Below are 26,224 nucleotides of genomic sequence, written 5' to 3'. Positions count from 1 at the left end.
TCAGTGTTGTGCCCGGGTCGGAAGCCGGACTGGCGTGGGTCTAGATAGTCGGATTCGTCTAGGTGTCGTGGAAATTGCTGCGCCACCACATTCTCAACAACCTTCGCCAAGAAGGGGAGGTTGGAGACTGGACGATAATTAGCTAGCTCCATTGGGTCGAGCGAAGGTCTCTTGAGCAAGGGTCTCACCACCGCCTCTTTCAAGGCGGTTGGTAAGTATCCCTCACCCAATGAGGCGTTCACCAGGCCCAGGAGCCAGCCTCGTGTCACCTCCCAGGCTGCCAGTACCAGCCAGGAGGGGCACGGGTCCGTTAAACATGTGGTGGGTCGCAGCCGTCCACGCAACCTGTCCAAATCCTCGGGGGCAACAGAGTCAAACTCCTCCCAGAATGGTCTCTCAAGACTCGCTGTTGGCGGCTCGTCTGGTCCACTGACGGAGGTCCACCTGCTCCGGATCTGATATATTGGAGTCTAACTCCTGGCCCTCTAAGAGAGGCATAACCCTGAATAATTTATTCCCATTTGGATAAAGTTCCTTATTTAAAGCACTGGGCAGAAAATGGAAAGATGCTCACAAAAGTATGGGTCATTTCTATAAAATCACACTTCAGCAGTACAACTATTCAAGGAACCTATTAACAGATATTTAAAACTAACTAAAATTAAAATAAATCCAATAAAAACAAAAAAACAAAACAAAACAAACTCGATATATGAATTTTAGCTACTACATATAACATAACATGTTAGAACAAAACTACATACAAATACCTGAATTATGACATTTTCCTCTCTGTTTCGATTTTTAAAGTGAAATAGTTTTATTTATCAGTTATTTGGAATTACTAAGGATAATGTGATCGGTGTTTAACAAGTATGTTGGCTAAAGTTTTCCCGACAAAAATGTAAAGATTATAAAAAAACCACTTCGAGTTGATTGTGGAAAAAATAAGGACAGTTCCCATTATTCCAATGAAAATGTCAAGATAGGACATGGATTTGAATCCAAGATGCTATATGCTGAGCTATCAATCTTAATTGTTAGAGACAATACATTATGGGAAATGTCTGCAGCCATCTTTTATTTATAATAAAAATATGTTTCTAAACCTATTGATATTGAAGGCATTGCAAACATCCTCTTTGATTGCAAACTATATTCTGCAGAAATGCTGGTTTATTTTTATCTTATTTAAAAACTAAAAAAATATAAATATCAGGATACACAGGAGAAATTGTCTTATATCTTTCAGGGAATGAATCAGCATTTGACTAGTTAAGACTGCAATTTTTATATAAAAGTTATTTTGCAGTGGACAAACTACCTAAAATAGATTGGATTACCCGTAGAGGTGATTATTCATTTTGAATAAGTACTACTGTGTTTTCTGTATTGGCTTCATAGTTTTTTTATATGGTCAGATTATTCCAAGTAGCTGGCCTGGCTCAACTATAGTTTTATCATATCGCTCCTGACGGGTTTTTTAATTGTGTATTTTGTATTGTAATTGAGGGATTTTAAATTGAAATTTTAATGCTATTTTATTCATTTGTTTACCTCCTCCTTGCACATGCCCTGGGAGACAGTTGGGCCTGCTGATAGTATACCTGGCTCCTCGCTATACATCAGCGGCCCTGCCTGAACTCCTCGAGCTGATCGCATCGGTGGCGGTTGAGACCCCCAAACTTTTAGTGATGGGGGATTTTAACCTACCATCGATGGGAGAAGCATCAGAGGGGGTTCGGGAGTTCATGGCTTCCATGACAGCCATGGACCTGACCCAATTGATTCAGGGCCCGACACACGAGGGAGGTCACACCCTGGACCTTGTTTTTGTCTCTGGCCAGTGGTTGAGTGATCTGGGAGGAGGGGATTTAACCATCACTCCCCTGTCATGGTCAGATGACTCACTCCTTCGTCTTGACTTCCCTGGTGCTACCTCCCGCTGCGGGGAGGCGGAACCGGAAAGCATTAGATGGTTCCGCCCCAGGCGCCTGATGGAACCGGATAGGTTCCAGACGGAGCTTGGGCCACCACCTGTAACCCCGACCCGCCCCCAGGTAGAGGACCTGGTGGTCGCGTGGAATAATGTGACTACCGGGGCCTTGAACCGGGTGGCGCCTTTGCGGCCTCTCCGGCGGCAACGATCCACCCTGGCCCCTTGGTTTACCGAGGAGCTAAGGGTGATGAAATGCCGCAAGAGACGCCTAGAGAGTCGTTGGAGATCCTCCCGTTCCGAATTTGATCGAACACAGGCACGAGCCCATTTAAGGACGTACCTTGTGGCATTGAGAGTGGCCAAACACCAATATTGTGCCACTCTCATTGCATCCGCAGAGAACCGCCCTGCCGCCCTGTTTCGGGTGTCCCATTCCCTCTTGTTTCAGAGGCCGCAGGAGGCCCCTTTACAGGGCAGAGCAGAGGAATTTGGGAAATATCTGCAGGATAAAATCGCTCAAATCCGGAAGGATTGGGTCCCTGTCAGTGGTTCAATGGAGACGTCCGTGGCGAGTCTTGAGGAATCGACCTGGGAGGAGTTTGACTTGGTTGCCATTGAGGATTTGGACAGAATGCGTGGACGACTGCGACCCACCACATGTTTATTGGACCCGTGCCCCTCCTGGCTTGTACTGGCATCCTGGGAGGTTACACGAGACTGTCTCCTGGGCCTAGTGAACGCTTCGTTGAGCGAGGGGTCTCTCCCGGCCGCCTTGAAAGAGGCGGTGGTGAGACCCTTGCTCAAGAAGCCTTCCCTGGACCCTCTGGAGCTGGCCAATTATCGTCCTGTCTCCAACCTTCCCTTTTTGGCGAAGGTTGTAGAGAGTGTGGTGGCTTACCAGTTTCCACGACATCTGGAGGAAAATGATTATCTAGACCCGCGCCAGTCCGGCTTCCGCCCCGGTCACAGCACGGAGACGGCCTTGGTCGCGTTGGTGGATGATCTCTGGAGGGCCAGAGATAGAGGTTGCTCCTCTATCCTGGTCCTATTAGACCTCTCGGCGGCTTTTGATACCATCGACCATGGTATCCTGCTGCACCGGCTGGAGGGGTTGGGGGTCCGGGGCACCGTTTTGCGGTGGTTCGGCTCCTACCTTTCTGGCCGGACGCAGCGTGTGTTGGCAGGGGAGGAGAGGTCGACCCTACGCCCCCTTACTTGTGGGGTGCCACAGGGGTCGGTCCTCTCGCCACTCCTGTTCAACACATATATGAAGCCGCTGGGTGAGATCATCCGTGGTTTCGGGGTGGGATATCATCTGTACGCTGATGATACTCAGCTGTACTTTTCCACCCCGAACCACCCCAACGAGGCCGTCGAAGTGATGTCCCGGTGTGTGGAAGCCGTATGGGTCTGGATGGATGGCAACCGACTCAAACTCAACCCCTCCAAGACGGAGTGGCTGTGGGTACCAGCTCCCCGGTTCAGCCAATTAATTTCATCATTGGCCTTCGGGGGCATCCAACTCGCCCCTGTGGAGCGGGCGCGCAATTTGGGCATCCTCCTGGATGCCCGGCTGTCCATGGATGACCATGTGACAGCCGTGGCAAGGGGGGCGTTCCACCAGGTTCGCCTGGTGCGCCAATTGCGCCCCCTACTGGACCGGGACGCATTACGCATGGTCACTCATGCGCTGGTGACGTCTCGCTTGGACTACTGTAACGCTCTCTACATGGGGCTTCCCTTGAAATGCACCCGGAGGCTACAGTTGGTCCAGAACGCAGCCGCGCGGGTAATTATGGGGAGTACTAGGTACTCCCATGTGACACCGTTCCTGCGCGAGCTGCACTGGCTTCCTGTGGTCTATCGGGTGCGTTTCAAGGTTTTGATAACGATCTTCAAAGCGCTCCATGGCTCAGGACCTAGTTACTTGCGGGATCGTATTCTGCCCCATACATCCCTGCGACCAATCCGCTCGCACAGAGAGGGTCTCCTCCAGGTGCCGTCCACCAGGCAGTGCTGGGGGGCGGCGCCTAGGAGTAGAGCCTTCTCTGTGGCGGGCCCAGCCCTGTGGAATGACCTCCCCCCGGATATTAGGAATACCTCTGACCTCCGCTCCTTTCATGTAAAGCTCAAGACCCACCTATTTCAAGTAGCTGGCCTGGCTCAACTTTGATCCAACTATATCGCTCCTGACGGGTTTTTTATTTGGGGTATTTTAATTGTATTAAATTATTTAGGGGTTTTTAAACATTGTGTTTTTAATTGTTTTTTATTCATCAGCTCACCTCCTCCTTGTATATGTATATGTCTTGGTATACGTTCTTGTTATATGTATGTTTGTTTATATATTTATTTCCTATGTTTTATTGTACACCGCCCCGAGTCCTTCGGGAGAGGGTGCGGCTAAGAAATAAATATTTATTATTATTTATTATTATTATTTGTTTATGTATTGTTATATTTGTATATTTTTATGTGTTTTAATTGTACGCCGCCCCGAGTCCTTCTGGAGAGGGTGCGGCTAATCAAATAAAATTTGATTTGAATTTGATTGAATAAAATAAAAGTTCTTCTTGTTGTTGTACAACTTATATTTCCTTTCCATGTTATCTATTTGAATAAAGCTTATAAATTATATGCAAGAGCATCTCAGGGATTCTATGATGTCACAGACATATTCAAAACTATAGTGAAAAATAATGAAAACAATATAGATATTTTAAAAGAGCAATGTGAACATTCTTTCATTGACTTTGATTCCATGCAAAGTCTTCTACTGAATAAAACTAATAAACATTATTTCATGTGATTTGTGAACACATTATATTTACTGTTATATGCGTGCAAAACAACTAACTTCTTTTTTTGTAGTGCAGTACCCCTAATTTGTCAAATCATATCATCTAGATCAGCAGTTCTTAAACTGAAGGTAATTTGTGTATTTTGGAGCGCAATGGAATAATTTATAATTGCTTGTTTGTAAATTGAGGATTCATTTTAGGTTGCCATTGCAGAAATGCTTGTGTAATATAACAGAGCCTGTTTCTTTCTATATGGAGATAATGACATTATTTGAAACTGGCAAAAGGGATAATTGAGTCAAACAGTTTAAGAACCACTGATCTAGAAATGTAGGGCAAAAATATACACCTGTGCAGAACAAGATTAATAGGAATTCTCATTTCCTATTTTTGAGAGATACTTCTGTGATCTGGTTTCTTCACAATAAGATATGTAAAAAATTAAAACATAAATTTCAGAGTTGTCTAGTCTTGAAATTAGTAACTACATCTTTCAGAAAAAGAGAGAAATGTGAACAGGTTTATGTCATCAGGTTTTCTATAAGATATTAATCCAAGGACAGGACGAATGCGTTGAGCTCATTGCTCATGCCCTTATCTTATTAGCTTTTGGCAAGCATCATTTAAGTGTTCTATAATTGCTGAAATAAAATGTAAAATAAAATAAATAAAATAAACTATAATTTAATTAAAATAAGAATTATTTATTATAATACCTTGTTTATTAAATTTAAGAAAATAAATGTATTTATTCATTACATTTTTATATTGCTATTTTATCATTAAATCCAGCTTTTCTAAGTGCTTGCCAAAACCTCTGATATATGAAATAGATTTTCTCTTCTTTTTTACATTCGAACATTTTGTACATTCAGTGTATCAACATTAAAAATGGGAAGCAGCGTAACAAAAAATTAGCAAACCAAAGCGTAGCTTTAGGTGCCAATACGTTTCCTTCCTCTGGTTCCAGTACAAACTAGAATTTTGTTGACAAACAGTTGAAAGGGCCACAAGCATTGGATCCCCACTCCCATTTTCTAAGTATATTTTCATCCTGATTCAAATTTTTACTAGACAATTTGCTGAATAGCAATATCTATAACCATTGAATTAAATTTCTGAATGTTGTCAGTCAAGGGAAAACAAATTTCTGACATTTTGCATATATGCAAATTTATTGTTACCCAAATCTCCATGGAGCAGTTCCCACTTCACCAGATGGACAAATAACAAAAGCAGCAGTGTTCAGTTAAACTATCTCAATTGTGAACGAAGTGTTGTTATCAGCATACGGAGGACTTTTGCAAAGAACGATGACACACATTCAAACCAAGCTAAACCAAACCAGAATGTGAGTGAAAAAGAACTGTGACCAAGGGTTGAAAATGCTGGATGCTGTTATAATCATGTCAAAACATGTTAGAAGCATGGCATCTATGACTGTTGACTGAACAGATATTCACGTATATAGAAACAGGCATGTCTTGTATCAGTGAAGCAAATATAAAGCTGATATGGAAAAAGCAACAAAGGTAATAATGATCACCAGCACAAATGACACAATGTTGAGAAGTCTTTCTTTTATACCTTTCTTGTTCTGGTGAATGCAAACTAGTATCAGGCTTCAAGCAGTTAGTACTAGCACTTCTAGCCCTGTCAAGCGAGGGCTGCAGTTCACTAATGCATCCAATGGAAGAGAAAGAGAAGAAAAACAAAAAGAAAACAAAGAAAGGAATAGCATGTTAGATATTAAATCAAAGTAATGTTCTTTCTACACAAGATGTTAAGTCACAATAAAGTAATGGAGCTACAATGGAACAGGTTGGATGAAACATGGCAAGAAGATTGTCCAAAAATATATAAAAACAACAACTAAATTTGGTTGCATAAAATGGTATCATATACTGCAGTCTTATCCTATGAAGTCAGTCTGTTGGCTTTCACAAGCAAGAGTACAGCTCAGCAGTGGATAATGAATACCAATATAAAATTGGAAAGAAAATATGAAAATAAATATATCTGTATCATTATTTCTTTGAAGGAAAACAGAACACAAAATGATGGGATTCCATTGGTTTGAAAGAAAAGGATACTCTACCATGAAAACAATTATTCTAAATAAATTAATATAGGGAAAGATGCTTTGTCTGAAACCTTACCTAACCAACAGTCCTCCTGTAAATCTCGATACACGTGAGTTAAGGCAATTAGGGTGAAGCGAATTATCCTGACTAAGCACTGATTTGGCCTTAATATATGCAGGCAGGGTTGAGCTTCACAATTCAAAATAATTCATGAAAAAGAAAAAAAAAAGGAAGTTTCACAATGAATGCAAATCACACAGGAAGAAAAAAAAAAAGAAAATATATACAAAATTAAAATATCGAAAACATCAGTGTGGTATAAGTATCAGAGATTCAGGAAAGAAAACGGGTGTGATGATAAATAGTTCTAGGAATATCCTAAGAAAGTAGCCCATTCTATTCAATAGGAGATAGAGCTGTATAAGTATGAATGTGTTTATAGATTCCAGGTGCAAACTCATTCAGCTGTGCAATGAATACTTTACACTGGCAAATAACTTAAATGGAGTTAGTTAAAGTTGGATCAAACTACTTTGCTACACAGTGAGCTCTACTGTTATCTAACAAGCTAAGACAAACGTAAGTTATAAGTTATTCATGATGATATAATAGACACATTCAAGTAGTTTTATTGACATTATGGATGTGGTTTGTCGTAACTTCTTTTGGTTTTTTAAAAAATTTCTGTGTATAGTGCAAGTGACTTAAATTGGGTCACAAAGTGATGCCAGGCATAAAATGACCGTGATCCAGTTTATGACCTTTTTTGCAGCAGTTATTAAGCAAGCCAGCTTTCCCCATTGACTTTGCTTGTTGGAAGCTATCTGGGAAGGTTGCAAATGGCAATTGCATGACCCAGGACTTTGTAACTGTTTGTTTGTTTGTTTGTTTGTTTTATTGGGTTTATATGCCACCCTTCTCCCAAAGGACTCAGGGCGGTGTACAACATTAACAACTGTCATAAATATATGCTGATTGCCACGAATCTGAATTGCAATCATATAACTGCAGGGATACTGTGACAGTCCTTGTGAGGAATGGTCAAAAGTCACATTTTTTTTTAGTTATGTAGTCATTTTGAATGTTCGCTGAACCAATGGCAGTAAGTTGAGGACTGCCTGTATAGAAGCCTGCTTTTTCATGATAATCTCCCATCCAAGATTTTATGAGGATTAATCCTCCATAAGCTTCTATAGATCAGCCAAAGAAGCTGGATACTGCAACCTATAAGGCATTTCAAAGAAGGTGTGGGTGTGTGGTTATATGTTGAGATAGAGAGGCTGATTGACAAGTTCATTTTTTTTTAAATCTCCTTTTTTCTCTGGAATTCTATGTGTGAACTTTCATGTTCATGACAGCAACAGATTTCTTACCTGTAAAGATTCCAGTAAGTGCCATTCTCAAATAAAGGCATCTTGGGAGGTAGTGATTTATAGTGCCTAACAGAATTTCTTGAATATGACAGAAAAGAAGGGGGAAAGAGCCATGCAAGAAACAAAAATATATAAGCAGATATGAAAACAGCACTAGACGAAATAGTAAATAATGATGCAGCAAAACATTCATGTAAGCCATTTGCTGTCGGTTGGCAAGTATTATAATTATATCTACCTGGCCCATTGCAACAGGAATGTTGTGGTCCCAACTATCATGGAAGTACATCTGGTGGGACCTAGAAAAAAAGGGCCTTCTCTGTGGTGGCATCCTCCTTTGGCAACATCCTCCTCTTCCCAGAGATAAGATTGACCCCTATTGTGTTGCTTTTCCTCAAGTCCTTGAAGACATGTTTTTGTCAGCAGGCTTGGGGAACCTATTCAGAGCCAATCAAGTGATTTGTCTGACGCTATTGTTGCCACCATGGGGCGGCGTGCCGGTTAATTGTACATTTGTAACTGGATTTCTAATGCTATATACTAGCCTAGAATCACTGTATGTGAATTGGACAGCTCCATAAATTTGTTTAATAGATAAATAAATAAATAAAATTTAACAATACTTGCCAATGTAATTAATAAAGTTTAACTTGTGTCTGCTTAAGTTGTACTGCATCAAAGAAAAGACAAGAAATAGCAACTCACATTGAATTGTTCAGGAGAACAATTTATTCTTCAATTGCCCATATTTTAGCATAGTTCTCAAGTTTATTTTGTATATATGTATGTATGTATGTATGTATACATGTATTAGTGGTGGGTTGCTAATTTTCTTACTACCGGTTCAGGCACACTCCCACATACGCTTGCACATAACAGTTCTACACATGCACGGAAGTGGGTGGGTGGGTGGAACCTCCCACCGCTACTACTACTGGTTCACCCAATCTGGGCCGAACTGGCAGCAACCCACCTCTGGTATGTATGTATGTGTGTGTGTATGTATATATGTATGTACATTAATAAAATAAAATAAAATTGTGAAGATGGCTTGCATCAGATAGAGTGAAGTACCTAGGAATCTGATTTTTAATTTCAGAAAAGGACACCAATCTTTTACAAAATAATAACAATCTATTCATCTATCACTTCTATTACTACTATATAATCATTACATTAATTTATCTATAATACTCTGCTTCTCACATCTCTCTCTCTCTTTTTTAAGATGGACTACCAGGATTTCTTTCCACTTAGGGTTTATCCTGCAGTATCTGGGGGGAAAGACATTTACTGCTATTCCTTATTATATATTACTGCCTTCCTGCAAATATCACCAAGACAGATATTTATTAATGAATTTACAGTTATGGATCAAAAAGAAGAAAGCAATATTAAAATGCAAGATCTCCAAAATAAAAGCCAGTTTATGGCAAATGTTAAGTAGTCTCTTGCAATGGTCAAATGTTGCATGGTTACTGACCATCATTTTGATCCCTTTAATATCTTAATCATTTAATCAGAAATGCACAATTGCCATTTTGGATAACTTGAGATTAGGGGAGAGAGTAGCTCCATCTGCCAAGAGTGATGGAAAGGGCATTTGAAATTACACATAAGGTTGTTTAAATTTCAGCATGCATATGGACTTTAGACAGGAGATGTTACAATATCCCAGTGGATAACCTGGAAGGTAGAGATTCTAAGGGTCCATGTGTGAAGTATAAACTTAAAACATTTAAGAATGGTGAAAGGTGGATACATCAGTTCATTGTAACAGTAGGATGAGGTGTTAAGTATATTCCTTTGAACTGTACATGAGGTTGAAACCCCCCTCCTATGTCTATGAAGGGGAGCAGTGATGGGATTCCGCCAGTTTGCACCACTTGGGGAGAACCGATGGTTAACTTTCTGAGCAATTTGGCGAACTGGTTGTTGGAAGAAATCATTAGGGCAGAGAACTGGTTGTTAAATCATTTGAATCCCACCACTGAAAGGGAGTGCTTATGCCCATAAAGCTTTGCAATGAATTAAGATAATTTAATTTTACATCCAAAATGATCAGTATGTATAAAACAGAAAACTTGAAAGAAAGTTAAAAAAAACTAAACAAATAATTATAAAGAATGCAACATAGAATAATAACCCTGCCATACATTTGAAGGCCTGTTTTTTTTGCTTGTAGTTACAGTGCTTGCAACTGATCAATTGCTAGATACGAAATTTGTCCTAACAGAAGCTACTTGATCTAGATATGACAGGATATATATAAACATAGGAAACAGCTGCTCAGATCCATAGATTTGGATATATTAAACTCATTAATAATATTGACTGATGCTTCAGTATAAGAATTTTTTTTTAAAAAAAACAACTAAAGAATTAGACAGCCTTTCATCTGCAGTAAGACTAACAGGAATGCTAGTTTCTGGGGAAACAGAATGATTTGTAAAAGATGTGAAAGACATACACCAGAACTATTTATAAGCAAGCTTAGTTACCAAATGCCTGTATTTACCTGGTTGTATGTAGGCACTCTGCACTTCTTCCTCGTTTTGCCCTGGGCAGCATAAGAAGCTCACTGCACAGACAGGATTGGACGATGAATGAAACAGTTACATAAATATGAAGCATTAAATAGCATGAATTATGCCATGATATGTAAATGAAAACACAAAATAAACTAGAAATTCTGAACTGAGATAGTCCTTTTGATAAGCTTTAAAGAAGAATTTATTAGACTACTCATTTTACATGTCAGCAAAAAGTACTATTTAATCCATTAGGTGATTTTTTTTACAAATAAAGCCTTAGTTCAATTAAACCTAATTTGTTCCAACACATTTCTAAGCAGCCTAAATTTACACACTTTGAGCCTTAACATCCAAAACGGTTTTGAGAGTTTTGTTTCTCAAGTCACATTTGGCAGGAATTTCTGCTATTTCACATTGTAAACAAGTGTAATGAAATAAGCACCAAATGCTTCTTTTTCTTAACAAAAAAGAGTTAAGAAATATAGCATGAAAGTGTATCTCTGCTAGTAGCAAAGAATTTAGGGAAGCTCAAAAATTGCTAGCTATTTAATGCCTTATTAACACACTTAATGTTGTGTTTTCAAGATTGTTTTCATCTGTTCTTGATAGCAAATGCCTACATGTAAAATTTGAGCCCTTTAAGAAGAAAAAGGCGCTGCACATTAATTTTGGACTGGTCCAGACTAGTGTTTCTTCATTAGAAGCAGCTATAAGTTAGAGGAAACCATGAATCACAACCAAAGAGAATAATTATTGGATGTACCACGCCCGCTAATAAGATCTTTTTTTAAAAAAAAACCTGGATAAATAAAAATGAATCCCCCATAAAATAATTATTTTGTCAAGTAAAATTTATGTTTACAAAGCTATGACATTATAAAAACCTATTGAAGACCATGTTAATCAGGCAGATAAATTTAAACATTTTTGAAGTACCAAAAGTCTGATCAATGTGACATCATACTATTATGTACTTAGAGAACTTATCAGCAACATAAATTGAATAATAAGATTGACAAAAAGTGCTAACATATAATTCACTGCCAGCTGACATTCTATCCAATAGCATTATAATAATCTTAGTAGTAAAACTATGAAATTTAACATGTAAACCAAAGTAGTGCAAAGAAGAGCAAAGAATAGTGCTATTCCATAAATTCCACACCGAAAATTATACATAAATGTTACTCTTCCAATCTTGTCCCCAGGTAACCATTAAAGGAAGAGATATGATGTGTCCTTGATATAATAGTTGTCAAATTTGCAAATGTACCACCACATACCACATTTAGCCCACAAATTCTAATAAAAAATTACTGATGTGCACATACAAGCCACAAAGCTGAGATTGCTATGGAGAGACATCGATGTTCCCTTATTTTTTAATCTGTCCTCCCCCAGTTTATCAAAATGGCTGCTGATTATCCAGAAAATGCTGTTTTTGTAAAATACATCAGCCATCATCCTGCTAATGTACAAATCGGAGCATCAGACACCTCACTTTATGTTCAGAGAGTTCTTAACACATTTCTTACAAAGCAGTGTTCAGTTCAGGGTTAGGGTTAGGGTTAGGGTACAAGCTGTTCAATTAGTTAATTGTTCTCACTGTCAGGAAATTTCTTTTTAGTTCCAAATTGGATCACTCATTAATGAGTTTCCACCTGTTGCTTCTTGTCCAACCCTCAGGAGCTTCGGAGAATAAGTCAACCCCCTCTTAGCTGTGGCAATCCCTCAAGTACCCAAAGACAGCATAAAAATGTTTGAGATATTGACAGGAAAAACACTGACTATAAATTCAGTAAGCTGGAAACAGTCCACAAGGAAGAGGGTAAACAGATTGCTTGATGTTGTCTTAAGATTTGAATACTTACTTGGTATTTGTGTTGTTGTTATAAATGTGAGGGACTTTTTCATCTATTTTAGAAATTTTCAAAGCTCCACTGGTACTTTTAAGAGAAATATAAAGATAAAAAACATACCCTTCTTGATCTGATAAATACTGATTATCCATATCTCTGGGTCTGCGGTCAACTGGGCTTCGGGAGGCATCGTGGTGTCTAGTTGGAGAACGTGATCTTCTCATTTGATGAATTTCATCTAAACTCCTAGTTTATAGAATAATGCACAAATAAATTAATATAAATGTTTAAGTGTAAAATTCTTAAGTCTGATCACCTTGATGCAAATAGAGGAATATTGATCTAGGAATGTAAAATACATATAATCCAGCCCATTATAATAGCTTTTCGTAGCCACTTGTTTTCCTGATGTGTTGTGACTAACATTCTCAGAGTTTATAGACAGCAAATAATTAATATTAATATTTAATTCAGTGACTTGATGTGTGAGAGAAAAATTCCCTTGGCAAAATTGCTGAATTCTTCTGGTATTTCCTTGGTATTGCACCAACCTCTTTGGCAAGAACTCTAGCTCTCTCTACATAAATTTCTTCCTTGACAGGAGGGCATAAAGACAGTGTAGAACATGATGGTATCAAAAAGTAAAATGCATTAATCGATTGACAGAATAATCTTGTTTAGGAAACAGTGAATGAAGAGTTGCCTAGTTATGTCATTAAGAGAATGGGCGTTGGTCCTTACCTGATACGCTCATTCTCTGTGACGTGGAGACAGCAGCCAGACTGGGTTGCTCTGTCCAGTAACCAATTGGACTGAGTCTACACTTGTGATGTCATCAAGCCCTGGTGACTCCTCCCAGTTTAGACAAAGTAGACTGTAGACTCAAGTGAGAATTGTAAAACAAAAAAATAACTGCCAAATGCATACTCTCTCCTCCGCACAAACATTCCGTTCAGAATGATTTACACTAGGATGGGGCTGGCTGCTGTCTCCACATCACAGTGAATGAGCGCATCAGGTAAGGACCAATGCCCATTCTCCTATGATTGTGGAAACAGCAGCCAGACTGGGACGTACCAAAGAAACGGCTGTCTACTAGGGAGGGGACAATAGAGTAAAGTTTGTTAAGGCACATGTACTTGTTGCAGCACTCTGCGCCCAAAAGCTGCATCAGCCACCTGAGTAGACCATGCTGCCGTAGTTGCCGCGCTCCAGGTAGAATGGGCTACAATGTTCCATGGAATCTGCAAAGACTGAAGTTCATATGTTAATTTAATACAGGCTCTGATCCACCGCCCCAGACTCAACGGTGAAGCCTTGTTTCCCAAGGATGCCTGGCGAAAGGAGACAAAGAAAGATTCCGAATGGCACAGCGAAGCCATGCGATCGAGATAGATTTTAAGGGCTCGGCGTACATCAAGGGTGTGCCATTTGCGCTTCCGTTCGTGGCGAGGCGATGGACAAAGATCAGGTAATGTCAATTCTTGGCCCCTGTGAAACCGGCTGTTGACTTTTGACAAGAAGTTAGGATCAAGGTGCAATACAACTCGGTCTGAGTGGAATATGCACAGATCATGCCTCACAGGCAGGGCCACCAAGTCTGAAATACGTCTGGCAGATGTTATAGCCACTAGAAACAAAGTCTTGAGAGACAACAATTTCAATGATGTGGACCTTAATGGTTCAAATGGAGGAGAAACGAGAGCCTCCAGGACCCGTGGTAAATCCCAAGTCACGTATCTGTGGATAACAGGAGGTCGGAGGTTCGAGGCACCCCGGAGAAATCTCCGGACCAAAGGGTGAGTAGAAAGATGTTCTGGGGATGAGCCATCTAGGACAGAAGACAAAGCGGCCACCTGTTGACGTAATGTGTTTGGGGTGAGACCCTGATCTAGCTCTCTCTGTAAGAATCTAGCACTTGAGGAATGGAAGCCCTTAGTGCAGGGGTGGCGAACACGCGGCTCTCGAGCCGCATGCGGCTCCCGGCCAAAATGAATGCGGCTCTTTGCCTCTTATCATTATTTTGTATACTGTGGCTCTTTGCCAAGTTTGGATTTTGTCCCTTTCGGCGCTAAACCCGGATCGCGCGCTCCCTTTCGGCGCCAAACCCGGAAGTACGGTCTTGCCCCGCCCCTGGCGACGCGACGACGCTTGCCTGCGCTCCACCAGCTCGGCTGGGAACGGAGACGTTTCTCTGCGCAGCAATGTCTTCAGTGGAGTGGTGGCAGCCTGGCAGGCTGAGCCTGCGTCCCTTTCAGGCGCTCCGCTCCGCTGAGGAAACGTCTCCGTTCCCAGCCGAGCTGGTGGAGCGCAGGCAAGCGTCGTCGCGTCGCCAGGGGCGGGGCAAGACTGTACTTCCGGGTTTAGCGCCGAAAGGGAGCGCGTGGTGTGGCTCTCTGACTCTCACAGTTTAAAATTTTGGCTCTTTTTGTCGAACTTGTTCGCCACCCCTGTCTTAATGGATCAATAGTGAGGTTAGAACACCAGAGAGCAAACGCTCACCACGTGGCATCATAAATACGGTTCGTTGAAATTCTACAAGATGCCTGAATAGTAGCAATGACGTTGAGGGAGGTGTTATCAGCTGTTAAGGCTTGCCACTCAATCACCATGTGGTTAATTGCAGCCACTGGGGATCGGGATGTAGGATTGACCCCTGATGAATAGAAATTAGTGACCGTGGAATGCGCCATGGAGGGGAGATTGACCGTGTCACGAGGTCGGCAAACCAAGGTCAGCACGGCTAGTGGGGCGCCAGGAGTAAGAGTTCTGCCTCCTGTTCCAACATCCTTTGTAGTACCCTCTGGATGAGAGGGAGTGACGGAAATGCACATAGGAGGCCCTTGGGCCACTGGCACCTGAGAGCGTCTACCCATTCTGCATTGGGGTCCACAAACCTTGAATAATACCTGGGGACTTGGTTGTTGTCCACTGTTGCAAACAGGTCTAGGACTGGCAGGCCGAACCGTAGCGCGAGTAGATAGAAGAGGTCCGGGTGAACACTCCACTCCCCCTGATCTATTTTGGCTCGACTCAGCCAGTCTGCCTGGATGTTGGAGACCCCTGAGATGTGCTCTGCCCTGAGGAATGCTAAATGAGATTCCGCCCAACGTCATAATAGATTGGCTTCCTGCATCAGCAGCCAGGACCTGTTCCCCCTTGTCTGTTGATGTGTGCCTTGGTAGTGGTGTTGTCGGTCAGGATGAGAATATGATTGTCCTGAACTGTCTATTGGAATGTATCAGGGCGAGGAGGACAGCCCGCAGTTCTAACCAATTTATGCTGTTTTGGCTTTCTTCTAACGACCACTGACCTTGTGCCACCAGGTTCTGCATGCGCACTCCCCACCCTATCAAGCTGGCCTCTGTCATAAGAGTGAGACAGCCCAGCTCTCTGAATAACATCCCCTGCAAGATCACTGGGGACTGCCATCACCTCAGAGACTGGGTGACCTGCCTGGGGAGGAGAACCCTGTGGGGGGAGCAGCTCCTGTTGTTTTTCTGATGCGGGAGCGTGAACCACTGCAGGATCCTGCTGTGGAATCTGGCCCACAGTACTACCCCAAAGCAAGACACCATTTTCCCTAATAACTGGGACAACAGTAGAAGTGACACTTTGCGTAGGCGCAGGATCATCCTGAATATCTCCCTGAGGCTGAGAATGTGGTCTTGGGAAAGAAACACCTTTTCTGCCACAGTGTCTATGATGACTCCGAGATGTAGAATGCGAGTCCCAGGAATTAGGTGGCTCTTCTTGAGATTCACCCCAAACCTGTTATCCCGCAGAGTTTGGATGGTTTGGGATACATCCCTCTCTGCTTGAAAGGGCGACCTGGACAACAGAAGAATGTCATCCAGGTAGCAAGGATTCTGATGGGTGACGATCTGATGTGGGCAGCTAGGGCCGCCAGCACGTTCGTAAAGACCTTGAGGGTGGAGGAGAGGCCAAACGGGAGGGCTCGGTACTGGAAGTGCCTCACCCATAAGAGAACCGGATATATCTTTGGTGATATATCAAGCATCTTGGTGATACCCCTAGGTCAGTGAATGGTGCTGTGCCTGGCTGGAAAGGGAGGTTGCCGTGCGGCTACTCGTGAACGTGGTCACCTCATGGCTGCTGTGTAGTGCTACTGCAATAGCGCAACACAGCCGTTTGACCCTGAGGTTGTGCCCAGCTTTTCGGGAGCCCACTCACAAGAGCGCAACCATCCATCAAACCCCCTCTCCAGTTGGTCACAGCACTGCTCACTGACCTAGCGGTATCCCGAAGGCACCAAGCAACGTGAGCCTTTGCCCACCCACCCCATTCCTGTGGCTTGGTGCCTTCGGGATACCACTAGGTCGGTGAGTGGTGCTCTGCCTGGCTGGAGGGGGGGCTTGTCCAGGGGGCTTATTGGGGGGGGAGGGCTTACATTTTTGCCCACCCGAAAAATGTGGCATGGTCTTACTATCAGGACATGTTGTATTTTCGGGGAAACACAGTAGATGCTGTATGGTCTGATCCATCAGCAGCCTCTTGCGAGGGCACTGGGAGATCGTACATGATACAAAGTGCTCCTGAGGGGTGGAGAGGAACTCCAGAAGAAGGCTGAATTTGATTGTCTTGATTATCCAATTGTCTGTCGTGATTTCCTCCCAGCGGTGAGCGAAAAATGCTAGGCGACCCCCGATTGGGAGAGAGTCCAGATAGTCACTTTCGCCTTGGGAAGTGGCGGTTACCTCCTCCCTGGTAAGACTTCTTGGGGGGGAAATGCTGGGCATTTCAGTTAGACCTGTCCTGATTGGATCCCTGTCTGGGTGTGAAGGACTGACGTTGTGGATGGGAGAAGGAGGATCCCACATCCATTGGCCAAAAGGGCAACCTTCTATAGAATGGAGAGGGACGTCTGTCCTGCTTCTTGTATATAGAGGAAAGGACCTTGCGTTTATCCTTAGATTCTGTGAGGTAAGGATCCAAGAGAGCTCCAAAGAGCTGAGTGCCACTAAAAGGGGAGGCTGCTAGGCGCCACTTGGTCCGGACATCCGCCTGCCATGGTTTAAGCCATAGCAGTGCTTGGCCGTGACCGAAGAGGCCATGGCTTTAGAAGCAAACCAGGCTGTGTTCAAGGAAGCATCCGCTGAATATTCAATGGCTGCCCTAATTTTGTTCGGATCCCTGTGTGACCTGGTATCAGTGGTTGCAATATGTTCCTGGAGCTGCTCAATCCAGACTAGAGCAGCCCTGGAGAAAAATGAAGTGGCTGTGGAGGCCCATACTGCCCAGGCACCTGCCTGATAACCTTTTATTAATGCTTGATCTGACCTTTTTTCCTCAGGCTTGAGGACTTCCAGTCTGGCCGAAGACAGGGCTGCAACCGGTGCGTCCACTGGAGGAGTCTCAAGAAACTTGGTAAGTTCTGGGGCGATGTTGTAGAGGCGTTTGTCTAAGTTGGTTGGTTGGGGACCTGTGCCAGAAGAATCCCACTGCCGTTGAACAACATTCATAAAGATCTTTGGAGATGGAATAACCTCCTTTTCCACTGTAGGTTCAGAGAAAAAGAATGTTAGGACATTCAGTCGAATTTGGCACAGCAGCCTGAGTCTGAGTAGAAGAAGTGGAAAAAGAAGAAGGTAAGTTAGCTGCTTTTATTGCTTTGAACAGGAGGGATTTAAAGCGATCAGTTTTGAACAATCCGGCAAAGGCAGGGGCATCTGGGGTGATCCCCACATAATTTGATAGGTCTGAGTCCTGAAGGTGTCTTGATCCCCAAAAATAGAAGCCTGAATGAAAGATGCAGAAGGAGGATTTTGCTGGGGGTCCCTAGATGACCTATGCCTGTACCTATGAGATGGAAGATGGACGCTGCTGAAGCCCGGCAGAGATACTTTTGTAGCTTTCCCTGTGTCGGGAGCCTCTTTAGCCATCCTTTTGTGCTGCTCCCTACCCCCGATGGCCCTGCCTCCTCCAGCTCCTTATCTGGGACAGCCCCCACAATGGACTGCTCGGCCATGCCTGCTAGTATATCAGCCCCCGACTTGAGAATAGGTTGGTAACGATGTCACCGGTCTCACAGTCAGAAAGGAGGAACCGCAGTGTTCAGAAATGCTCTTCTGCTCCGTGATCACATCAGGGTCGCTGGGCACTTAAAATGGCGGCCGCCGCTCTTCGTGTACTTTTCCAAGCTGCAAGATTACCACCACTGTCTTTGCGCACATTTGCAAGCCGCAAGATGGCCACCGCTGATCTTTGCACGCTTCCTATGGCAGGCAGACTCACAGAATGGCGGCCGTTTCAATCTGATGTCAGCCAAAATGCGAAACGGCTGGTTGCGCAGCTTCTGTTGTAGTGGCCGTTTGTGGACGTCCAGGGGTGCAGAGCGACTCTTTAAACATTCCCAAAGCCGCAGCTCATGAGCTGAGGAGTCAGCGCCACGCTGACTTAGGTCGGATTGCGTCCCGGAGCGTGCTTGTGGTCGCAAGGCTGTCAGACAATTGAGAAGAAGCCCAAAGGCAGATTTGAATCTCTCGCTCAAAATAGAGCAGGAGAAAAAAAAGGGAAAAGTATTCCAATCAAAAAATTAACTTTGAAAAATGCCAATTTAGTACAAAAGACCAATTTAGGCCAAAATTAGGAGGAGAAATCAATTCTCACGGTTAGTCCAGGTTGGATTGAATCTAAACTGGGAGGAGTCGCCAGGGCTCGATGACTTCACAAGTGTAGACTCAGTCCAATTGGTTACTGGACAGAGCAACCCAGTCTGGCTGCTGTCTCCACGATCATAGGAGAACTACACAAGAACCCAACAATTCTCTTTATGGCAAATTGGTCATTGCAGAGGGAGCAGTTGCCCGTGAGTCAAAGAGAGCACAAAGTGCCTAAAGAGAATATAAACTTCACGTATCTATAACCACAAAAATCTGCCCCTCTCACAGTTGCCCATAAATCCAAGTGAGTTCAGTGGAAAAGTGAGGGTTCTAGATTACTCCATTTTGTACAGACTGTTGGAGGTAATGATAAAGTAGCTACATTTCCAATCTTACCTCTGTAATGGCACATTTGGTAAACGAGAACGGGTCCTGCCCTGGTCGTCACCACGGTGAGGAGATACAGATCGTGAACGATGATGAGTTGTTCTTTGCTGTTCTGGCACAGTTAATGTTGCAGATTTACTTTCTCTACTGCTAGACCTATAGCCTACTGGTAAAAGTGCAACAAAAGTAATTTAATTTTGGATTACAAATAACAATGAATTAATAATCAGATTAGCCTTTCAAGAAAGCATCTCGTGTTTATTTCAAGATTTTCAAATAGTTGTTTCACCAGTGAAAATCCTGAAATATCATGCAGCTAAGTCTAACAAATAGCATTATACTTAAATATATATAGGAGGAAAAAGCATAAACATAGGTACAGAATAATTTACATGCAGACTAAGAAATCCCCAAAGGTGGAAAAATGAAAAAGAGCATATATAATATCTAAATAATAATTAGATATTAATTTCTAGGATGGTCAGTTTTTCAAATGTTCAGTATTTTCAGATGAATTCTGTACATCTTTGGCTGCAACACTGAAACAATGCTATTGCCAAAATTATTGCAAGCAACAGAATACTTTATGAGTAACTGCTCTAGGATTGAAGCTTCAGTTTCATTTTCAGTTCAGTTAGCTGCTAATGTGAATATGATAGAAAAGTCACTTAAGAAAGTACTGTTCAACATTGAAATAACCAATAGAACTTCATTTGCCCAGAATTAAACTTTTTTGCTATCACTATCACAAATTACTCTTAGCTGGACCTAGCACATAAAAAAACCATAAACAAAGAAAACTATAACTAAATGCCATCAAAATTGCAAATTATTTACAGAGATTACAATATGAATGCAGACATGAAAGATGCTTTCCACTGAAATAGCAAAAGCCACACATGGCTTCTTGTTGAAAGAAAAAAAATACATTTTGTTCTCCTATAGGAACAATTGTCTATGCACAGGAAGCATGATAAGCATGAACTAATGGAGTTCAAAAAGAAAATCTTTCAAATGGTGAAAAGATACCAACTCACAATCAAGTTCTTCTAACAATAAGAAGAGAAGGCCTGATATAATAAATGAAGTCTTTAGGATGAATGCTTTGAAGACAGTTGGCTAAACTGTACTGTAAATAGCAGCAGGCTACTTAAAGCAATCCTTCAGTTGAAGGAACAGTATATAAATTAAATATTAGTAGTTCTTAAAGAACCTCAGATTCTAAGTAAGAATACAAGGGAGCTTATAGAATCCTTCTCCTCCAGAATATATTCCATACTTCTCTCTTATAAATTCTGTATGATTGCTTTGTGAATGGAAGATGACTTGCACCATGGATAAAATAATTGCTCATGATGTAAATTATGAAATAACTTTTCCTGCTTAATTATATTTATGTTAAAAATTATCCTTATCTGCAAAACTAAAACTATCGAGGATTTTTAAACATATTCATTAGACCAGGGATGTCAAACTCGCGGTCCACGAGCCAGATGCATCACATGCTGGCCACGCCTACCCCCGATTTAGCGAAGGTGAAAAAAGCCATGATATGTCACATGACTATGACATGACAACACGAGTTTGACACTCCTGCATTAGACAATGGAAACTAAAATAATATGATTTTATTCAATAGACTATGTTGCCACACAGACAGTATAAAGACAGTACTATATGACAAAAAGTAACAACATATGGCTTAATTACATCAGTATAACTGAAATTATTAGCTAATTCATTAATAAACTAATTTAGAGAAGTACTCAACTATTGTTTAAGAAAAATGGAAAATTAATTAACTATTATTATGACATCCTTCTTGATTTTCAGTTAACATAGTACTGCATTCTTTAACATAATTAACACCTCCCAAAAATATGGTAGAATGAACCTATGTGATATACTGTTGTAGGCTTGTTGGATAATGTTGTTGTATAATGTGCATTAATACTGTAATTACCAGCCAAAATAGCATTGGTAAGCATACAAGCTCTTCATTATTTCAAACAGAGAAAAGTAAGAATAACTAAAAAATATTTCAAACTGTTTATTACAGTTAATTATCTGGTTCAAATACCTGGTTGAAATGTCAAGTTATGTGTTGTTCTTTTTTTTTTTTACTTTGAACATATTTTCCAATTCAGGCTGTGACTGGCTTCAGGAAACCTTCAGCACTTCCTATAATGTTGAACACTGTATTTCTAGAATTTGGATTTTATCTTTTTATAGAAATTGCTTAAATCTTCTTTTATGCATATATTTTATGCATACATTTAAGATAAAGAAAACTAATGAATGTTTGTAAGAGTTATAAAATATGTAGCCATGCTTCATGCACTACATACAGCCATGCATTTTCAATATATTCCATGGTGCACCTATGGTCTGAAAACAAGAACAAATCAATTGAGATTTTTATTACTTAAGCTATATATTAGAATATACTTTTGTATTATCTTTTATTTCAAAACAGATCCTTGACCCATGAAATGCCTACATTATGTACAAACCGATTTATTAGTTGTTTACAATGGTATCAATATTAAATATTAACCTTGTAACAAACCCTTGCCCCTGACCATTCACAGCAGATGTAGCAGAATGGAAGATTAATTTTAATTTAGGAACAAATAAAGATTGGTGTAAATTTTAAACTGTGTCACCATGGAACAATACAACTTTCTGGAAAACATGATCTCCCAACTCAAGTTCTTTCAAAAATCTAGAAAATTCAAACGTGGAAGAGGAAAAGGAGAGGGAAGTTGAAGCAAAGGATTTAGGACCATGCTCTTCACCCACGCACCTGAAGGAACTACTCCAATACCATCATCAACCTCATTATCTGAGATGTCACTATCACTGATTCGCTGAGATCCTGTGCAACAGTAAGGCAAATAACTGTATACTTGGTACTTTTGCAAAGGGTTAAAGTAAGTGTAAGCAAAACTTATTTGGGGGAGTTAAATAAATGGGATGCATTCAGAACTAAAAAAAAGAGATAATAATAATAATTGTAAAAAAAAGCTATTGCAAAGTGGCTCACAATCAGAACACATTTTAATCTCTGGTACTGGCTATAGCTCCAAGCATATTGTGACAGCACAATGACTCACTGGATTGTATCATTTATTGTTAACTTGCTGATACAGCACTGGTGTATCTGATTTCACATTAGTTAATTTCTATATATAGTATCCTATATATCAAACATACCTAGTACTTCTTTCTCCTATTTTATCCACAACAACAGCCCTGTCAGGTGTGTTGGGCTGAGAAAGTGTGGTTGGCCCAAAGCAGGGGTGTCAAACTCAATTTCATTGAAGGCCACATCTGGGTTGTGTTTGACCTTGGGGGGGCAGAGTGGGCATGGCCAGGGTGGGTGTGGCCAGCTTGACATCATTTGTGTCGGGGGCGCCTGTGGTGGCCTGAGCACTCTGCCAGAGAAAACAGGCTCCCGAGCTCCACTTTCGGCTGCAACTGCCTCCCGCAACCCTCTGCCAGTGAAAATGGAACTCGGGAAGACCTGTCTGCGTGGCCCTCCCGAGTTCCTTTTTCGCTGTTTCCAGGGTGGCCCCAGGGGCCAGCTATAAGCACCCCATGGGCCAGATTCAACCCCTAGGCCTTGAGTTTGATACCCCTGGCTCAATGTCATCCAGCTGGTTTTCATGCTTAAGGTGGGACTACAACTCAGTCTCCTGAGTTTTTCCTTAACTTTAACTTGCACCATAATTGGCTTACCAAAGTTCATATGCCATATTAAACCAAACCAATCCACATTACGGTTTAGCGCAACATGTGAATCTAATGATCTGCACAAGCAAATACTGATTGAAGTTTTAGTTATTATGGGATCAATGAGCGTCCATAAATTATAGCTGGGCAACGGTTTTCATTTTCATACTAATTGTGAGCCTAAACAATCTAATAAAAAAGGGTCAGAGGTAATGAAATCGGACAGTATTGAAAATCTCAAGAAAAGTTGCTGAACATAGAAGCAGCAACAAAGCACTCCTAGCAGCCGTTTCACGGTTTCTAAAGTGAAAGTATGAAGCATTCCTTTTGTTTGTCAGATTTCAGAATGATGGCAATATAGCCAAGTCTGGTCTTTGCAAACCCAATCATAATAATTACAATCACAGTATTATGCATGCCTCTTTAACAATACGTTCCAGTCAGATTAAAGAACTGATTTCCAGCCTTAAAAGATTACTTTACTATGAAGTTCTGAAAACACTGAGACAGTATGAGTTAAACCTTGAGGCAGACCTTTGAAACCCATACTTTTTACTGAGCGTGGTTGCTTAAGTTATTATAAATGTTTACAGCATCACTACTAGTCCAAAAGCTCTACCAAAATGAAAGGGGAATTCTGCACCTACTTTGTAATTTTTTGCTGGAATTTTCTCCGCTATGGACATGTCTCCTTGGCATGAAAGGTGATGGCTGAGGAAGAGGTAGTGAGGACTCATCATGGGTCTGCAGCTTATACCAATGTGGATCATCATCTAAAAGCGCAGTCTCTAACTCTATGAGAATCTATGAGAAAGTACAGCAAAATTCATCTTTGTTTAACAATAGGGACAAATCAGGGGTGGGATTCAGCTGGTTCGCACCGGTTTGGGTGAACCAGATATTAATTTTGCACCTGGTTCACTGAACCGGTTGTTGTAAGGACCGCTGGCCCCGCCCACCCCTCCCCTACCAGGAGTGTCAACGCAGCCCATTCATCATGCCAGGTAAGTGCAGGGCCCACACAGAGACTCTGGGAGGATGAAAACGGGTCTCTCAGAAGTCCGGAAACTGACGTGTTTCTGGCCTCTGGAGCATGGGGGAGGCCATTTTCACTCTCCCTAAGGCTCAAACAAAGTCCATGAAGCCTGAGGAGGGTGAAAAACGGACTTACCTGAAGTACCAGAAGTCCAAAAACATTCCCATTTCTGACCTCCGGAGGACCTCCGGAGCCTTGGAGAGGCCATTTTCACCCTCCTGGAAGCTCAAACAACGCTTCTGGAGCCTCCAGGAGGTGAAAACGTCCCCCCCCCAATCATGGTGCAGGAGGCTGAATAGGTCATGCCCATCATGGCCATGCCACCCAGCAAGCGGGCAGAGAACTGGTTCCTAACATTTTTCAATCCCAGCCCAGGTCACAAACTGCTTCAAGATTCTATTCCATGTTTAAAATACAATGATGGTACATTCCCATTCACCTCTCCGAGGAAGTCACTTTCTTCTTCTTGAACTCTTGGCTGATCCCAAACAGTGATTTCTAACATCCGTTCTCTAAAATCCTTACGGTGCACATGCGAATAGAGAAAGGTTTGGTTCCATTTGGGTTCTAAGCTTTTCTTTACTGTTTTTGTCCTTCTTTTACTCTTATCACTGAAACATAAAAAGTCACTGTAAATTATCATCAGAAATCCAGGAATGATTTAAAGAAAAATAAATAAAATTAAAAAAAAAAGAAATCCAGGAATGTATTTCCATCTCAGGTCTTAAGCTTCATGTGAAAATATCAACAGACCCCGCACATCCTGGACATAAATTGTTTCAACTTCTACCCTGAAAACAATGTTATAGAGCACTGCCCACCAGAACAACTGGACATAAGGTCAGTTTTTCCCAGCATGCCATCACTCTGCTGATCAACTATTTCCCACAACACTGTTAAACTATTTACTAAGATTGCATTACTATTATTTTTCTCATCCTTCCTATTACCTATCTCTTTTTCTAACTTATGACTATAACCTTGTTGCGTGTATCTTATGATTTATATTGTTTTATTTAATTTCCTGGTATGATTTTAATTGCTTATTTAGTATCCTATGACTATCACTAAGTATTGTACCTTATGATTCATGATGAATGGTTGTATGATCACTATGATCATGATTCATCACTTATATCTTTTATGTACATGGAGAACTTATGCGTTGGAGACAAATTCCTTGTGTGTCCAATCACATTTGGCCAATAAAGAACATTGCTCTGTTCTGTTCTGTTCCATTCTATTCTATTCTCACAGTCATGATTCCAGTGTGGTCAATTCCCTCTGTAAAGGGGAAGAGTCCTACTCAGCTGATTAGCTAGTTCAAACTCAATAACCCAGCAGCATTGCTATAAAAGATTGTTGTGGTTGGATTCACAACTAAATAAGTCAAATGGCTTTCCAAGGGGCGACAACATGAAACCATTGTGACAATTATTATCCACCATAACTCATTTATTAAATTAAATATTATTAATAACATTAAAACCACAGGGAAAGGTAAACAATTAAAATGAATATAAAATATAACATAAAATGAAACAAAATAAATAAATAAATACATAAATAATAAGAAAGTCTTAGCCTGACGATATGCTACTTTTCAGCAGAAAGCTTGTAAGTTATACATTGTCCAAGGAAAATAAATGGCAGCTGGTGCTGGCCTTCAGAATATCCTATTGCACATTTAGTAGACTTCTGATATAGTACCCTGTTTCCCCGAAAATAAGACCTTCACAGATAATAAGCCCAATTGGGCTTTTGAGCACATGTACTAAAATAAGCCCTCCCCTGAAAATATTGCAACGTAGCAGCAAGCATGAGGTGACCATGCTCGCTGTCTCCTGCACCTC

General features: G+C 41.5%; 1 protein-coding gene across 4 annotated transcripts in view; it reads right to left on the bottom strand.

Annotated features, from left to right (window-relative positions):
- The window catches only part of RIMS1 (regulating synaptic membrane exocytosis 1), a 317,386-nt gene that overhangs the window by 80,246 nt on the left and 210,916 nt on the right, over nt 1–26,224 (bottom strand). For 2 of the 4 annotated variants that reach the window (XM_081940585.1, XM_081940586.1), the window contains exons 12-17: nt 24,811–24,982; nt 23,983–24,139; nt 19,610–19,766; nt 12,711–12,836; nt 10,716–10,778; nt 6,328–6,417 (exon numbers count right to left, since the gene is read on the bottom strand). In XM_081940585.1, coding sequence (XP_081796711.1) covers nt 6,328–6,417; nt 10,716–10,778; nt 12,711–12,836; nt 19,610–19,766; nt 23,983–24,139; nt 24,811–24,982 — 765 coding nt within the window. Of the gene's footprint in view, nt 1–6,327; nt 6,418–6,899; nt 7,014–8,197; nt 8,276–10,715; nt 10,779–12,710; nt 12,837–13,331; nt 13,473–19,609; nt 19,767–22,406; nt 22,479–23,982; nt 24,140–24,810; nt 24,983–26,224 lie in introns of those variants that run through there. The other 2 variants (XM_081940589.1, XM_081940587.1) reach the window with 2 other exon arrangements.

The sequence above is a fragment of the Natrix helvetica genome (genome assembly GCF_964273705.1).
Source record: "Natrix helvetica genome assembly, chromosome: 2".
NCBI lineage: Eukaryota > Metazoa > Chordata > Lepidosauria > Squamata > Natricidae > Natrix > Natrix helvetica.
The sequence above is the reverse complement of the archived record's forward strand: the minus strand, read 5'-3'. Positions and strand labels throughout refer to the sequence as shown.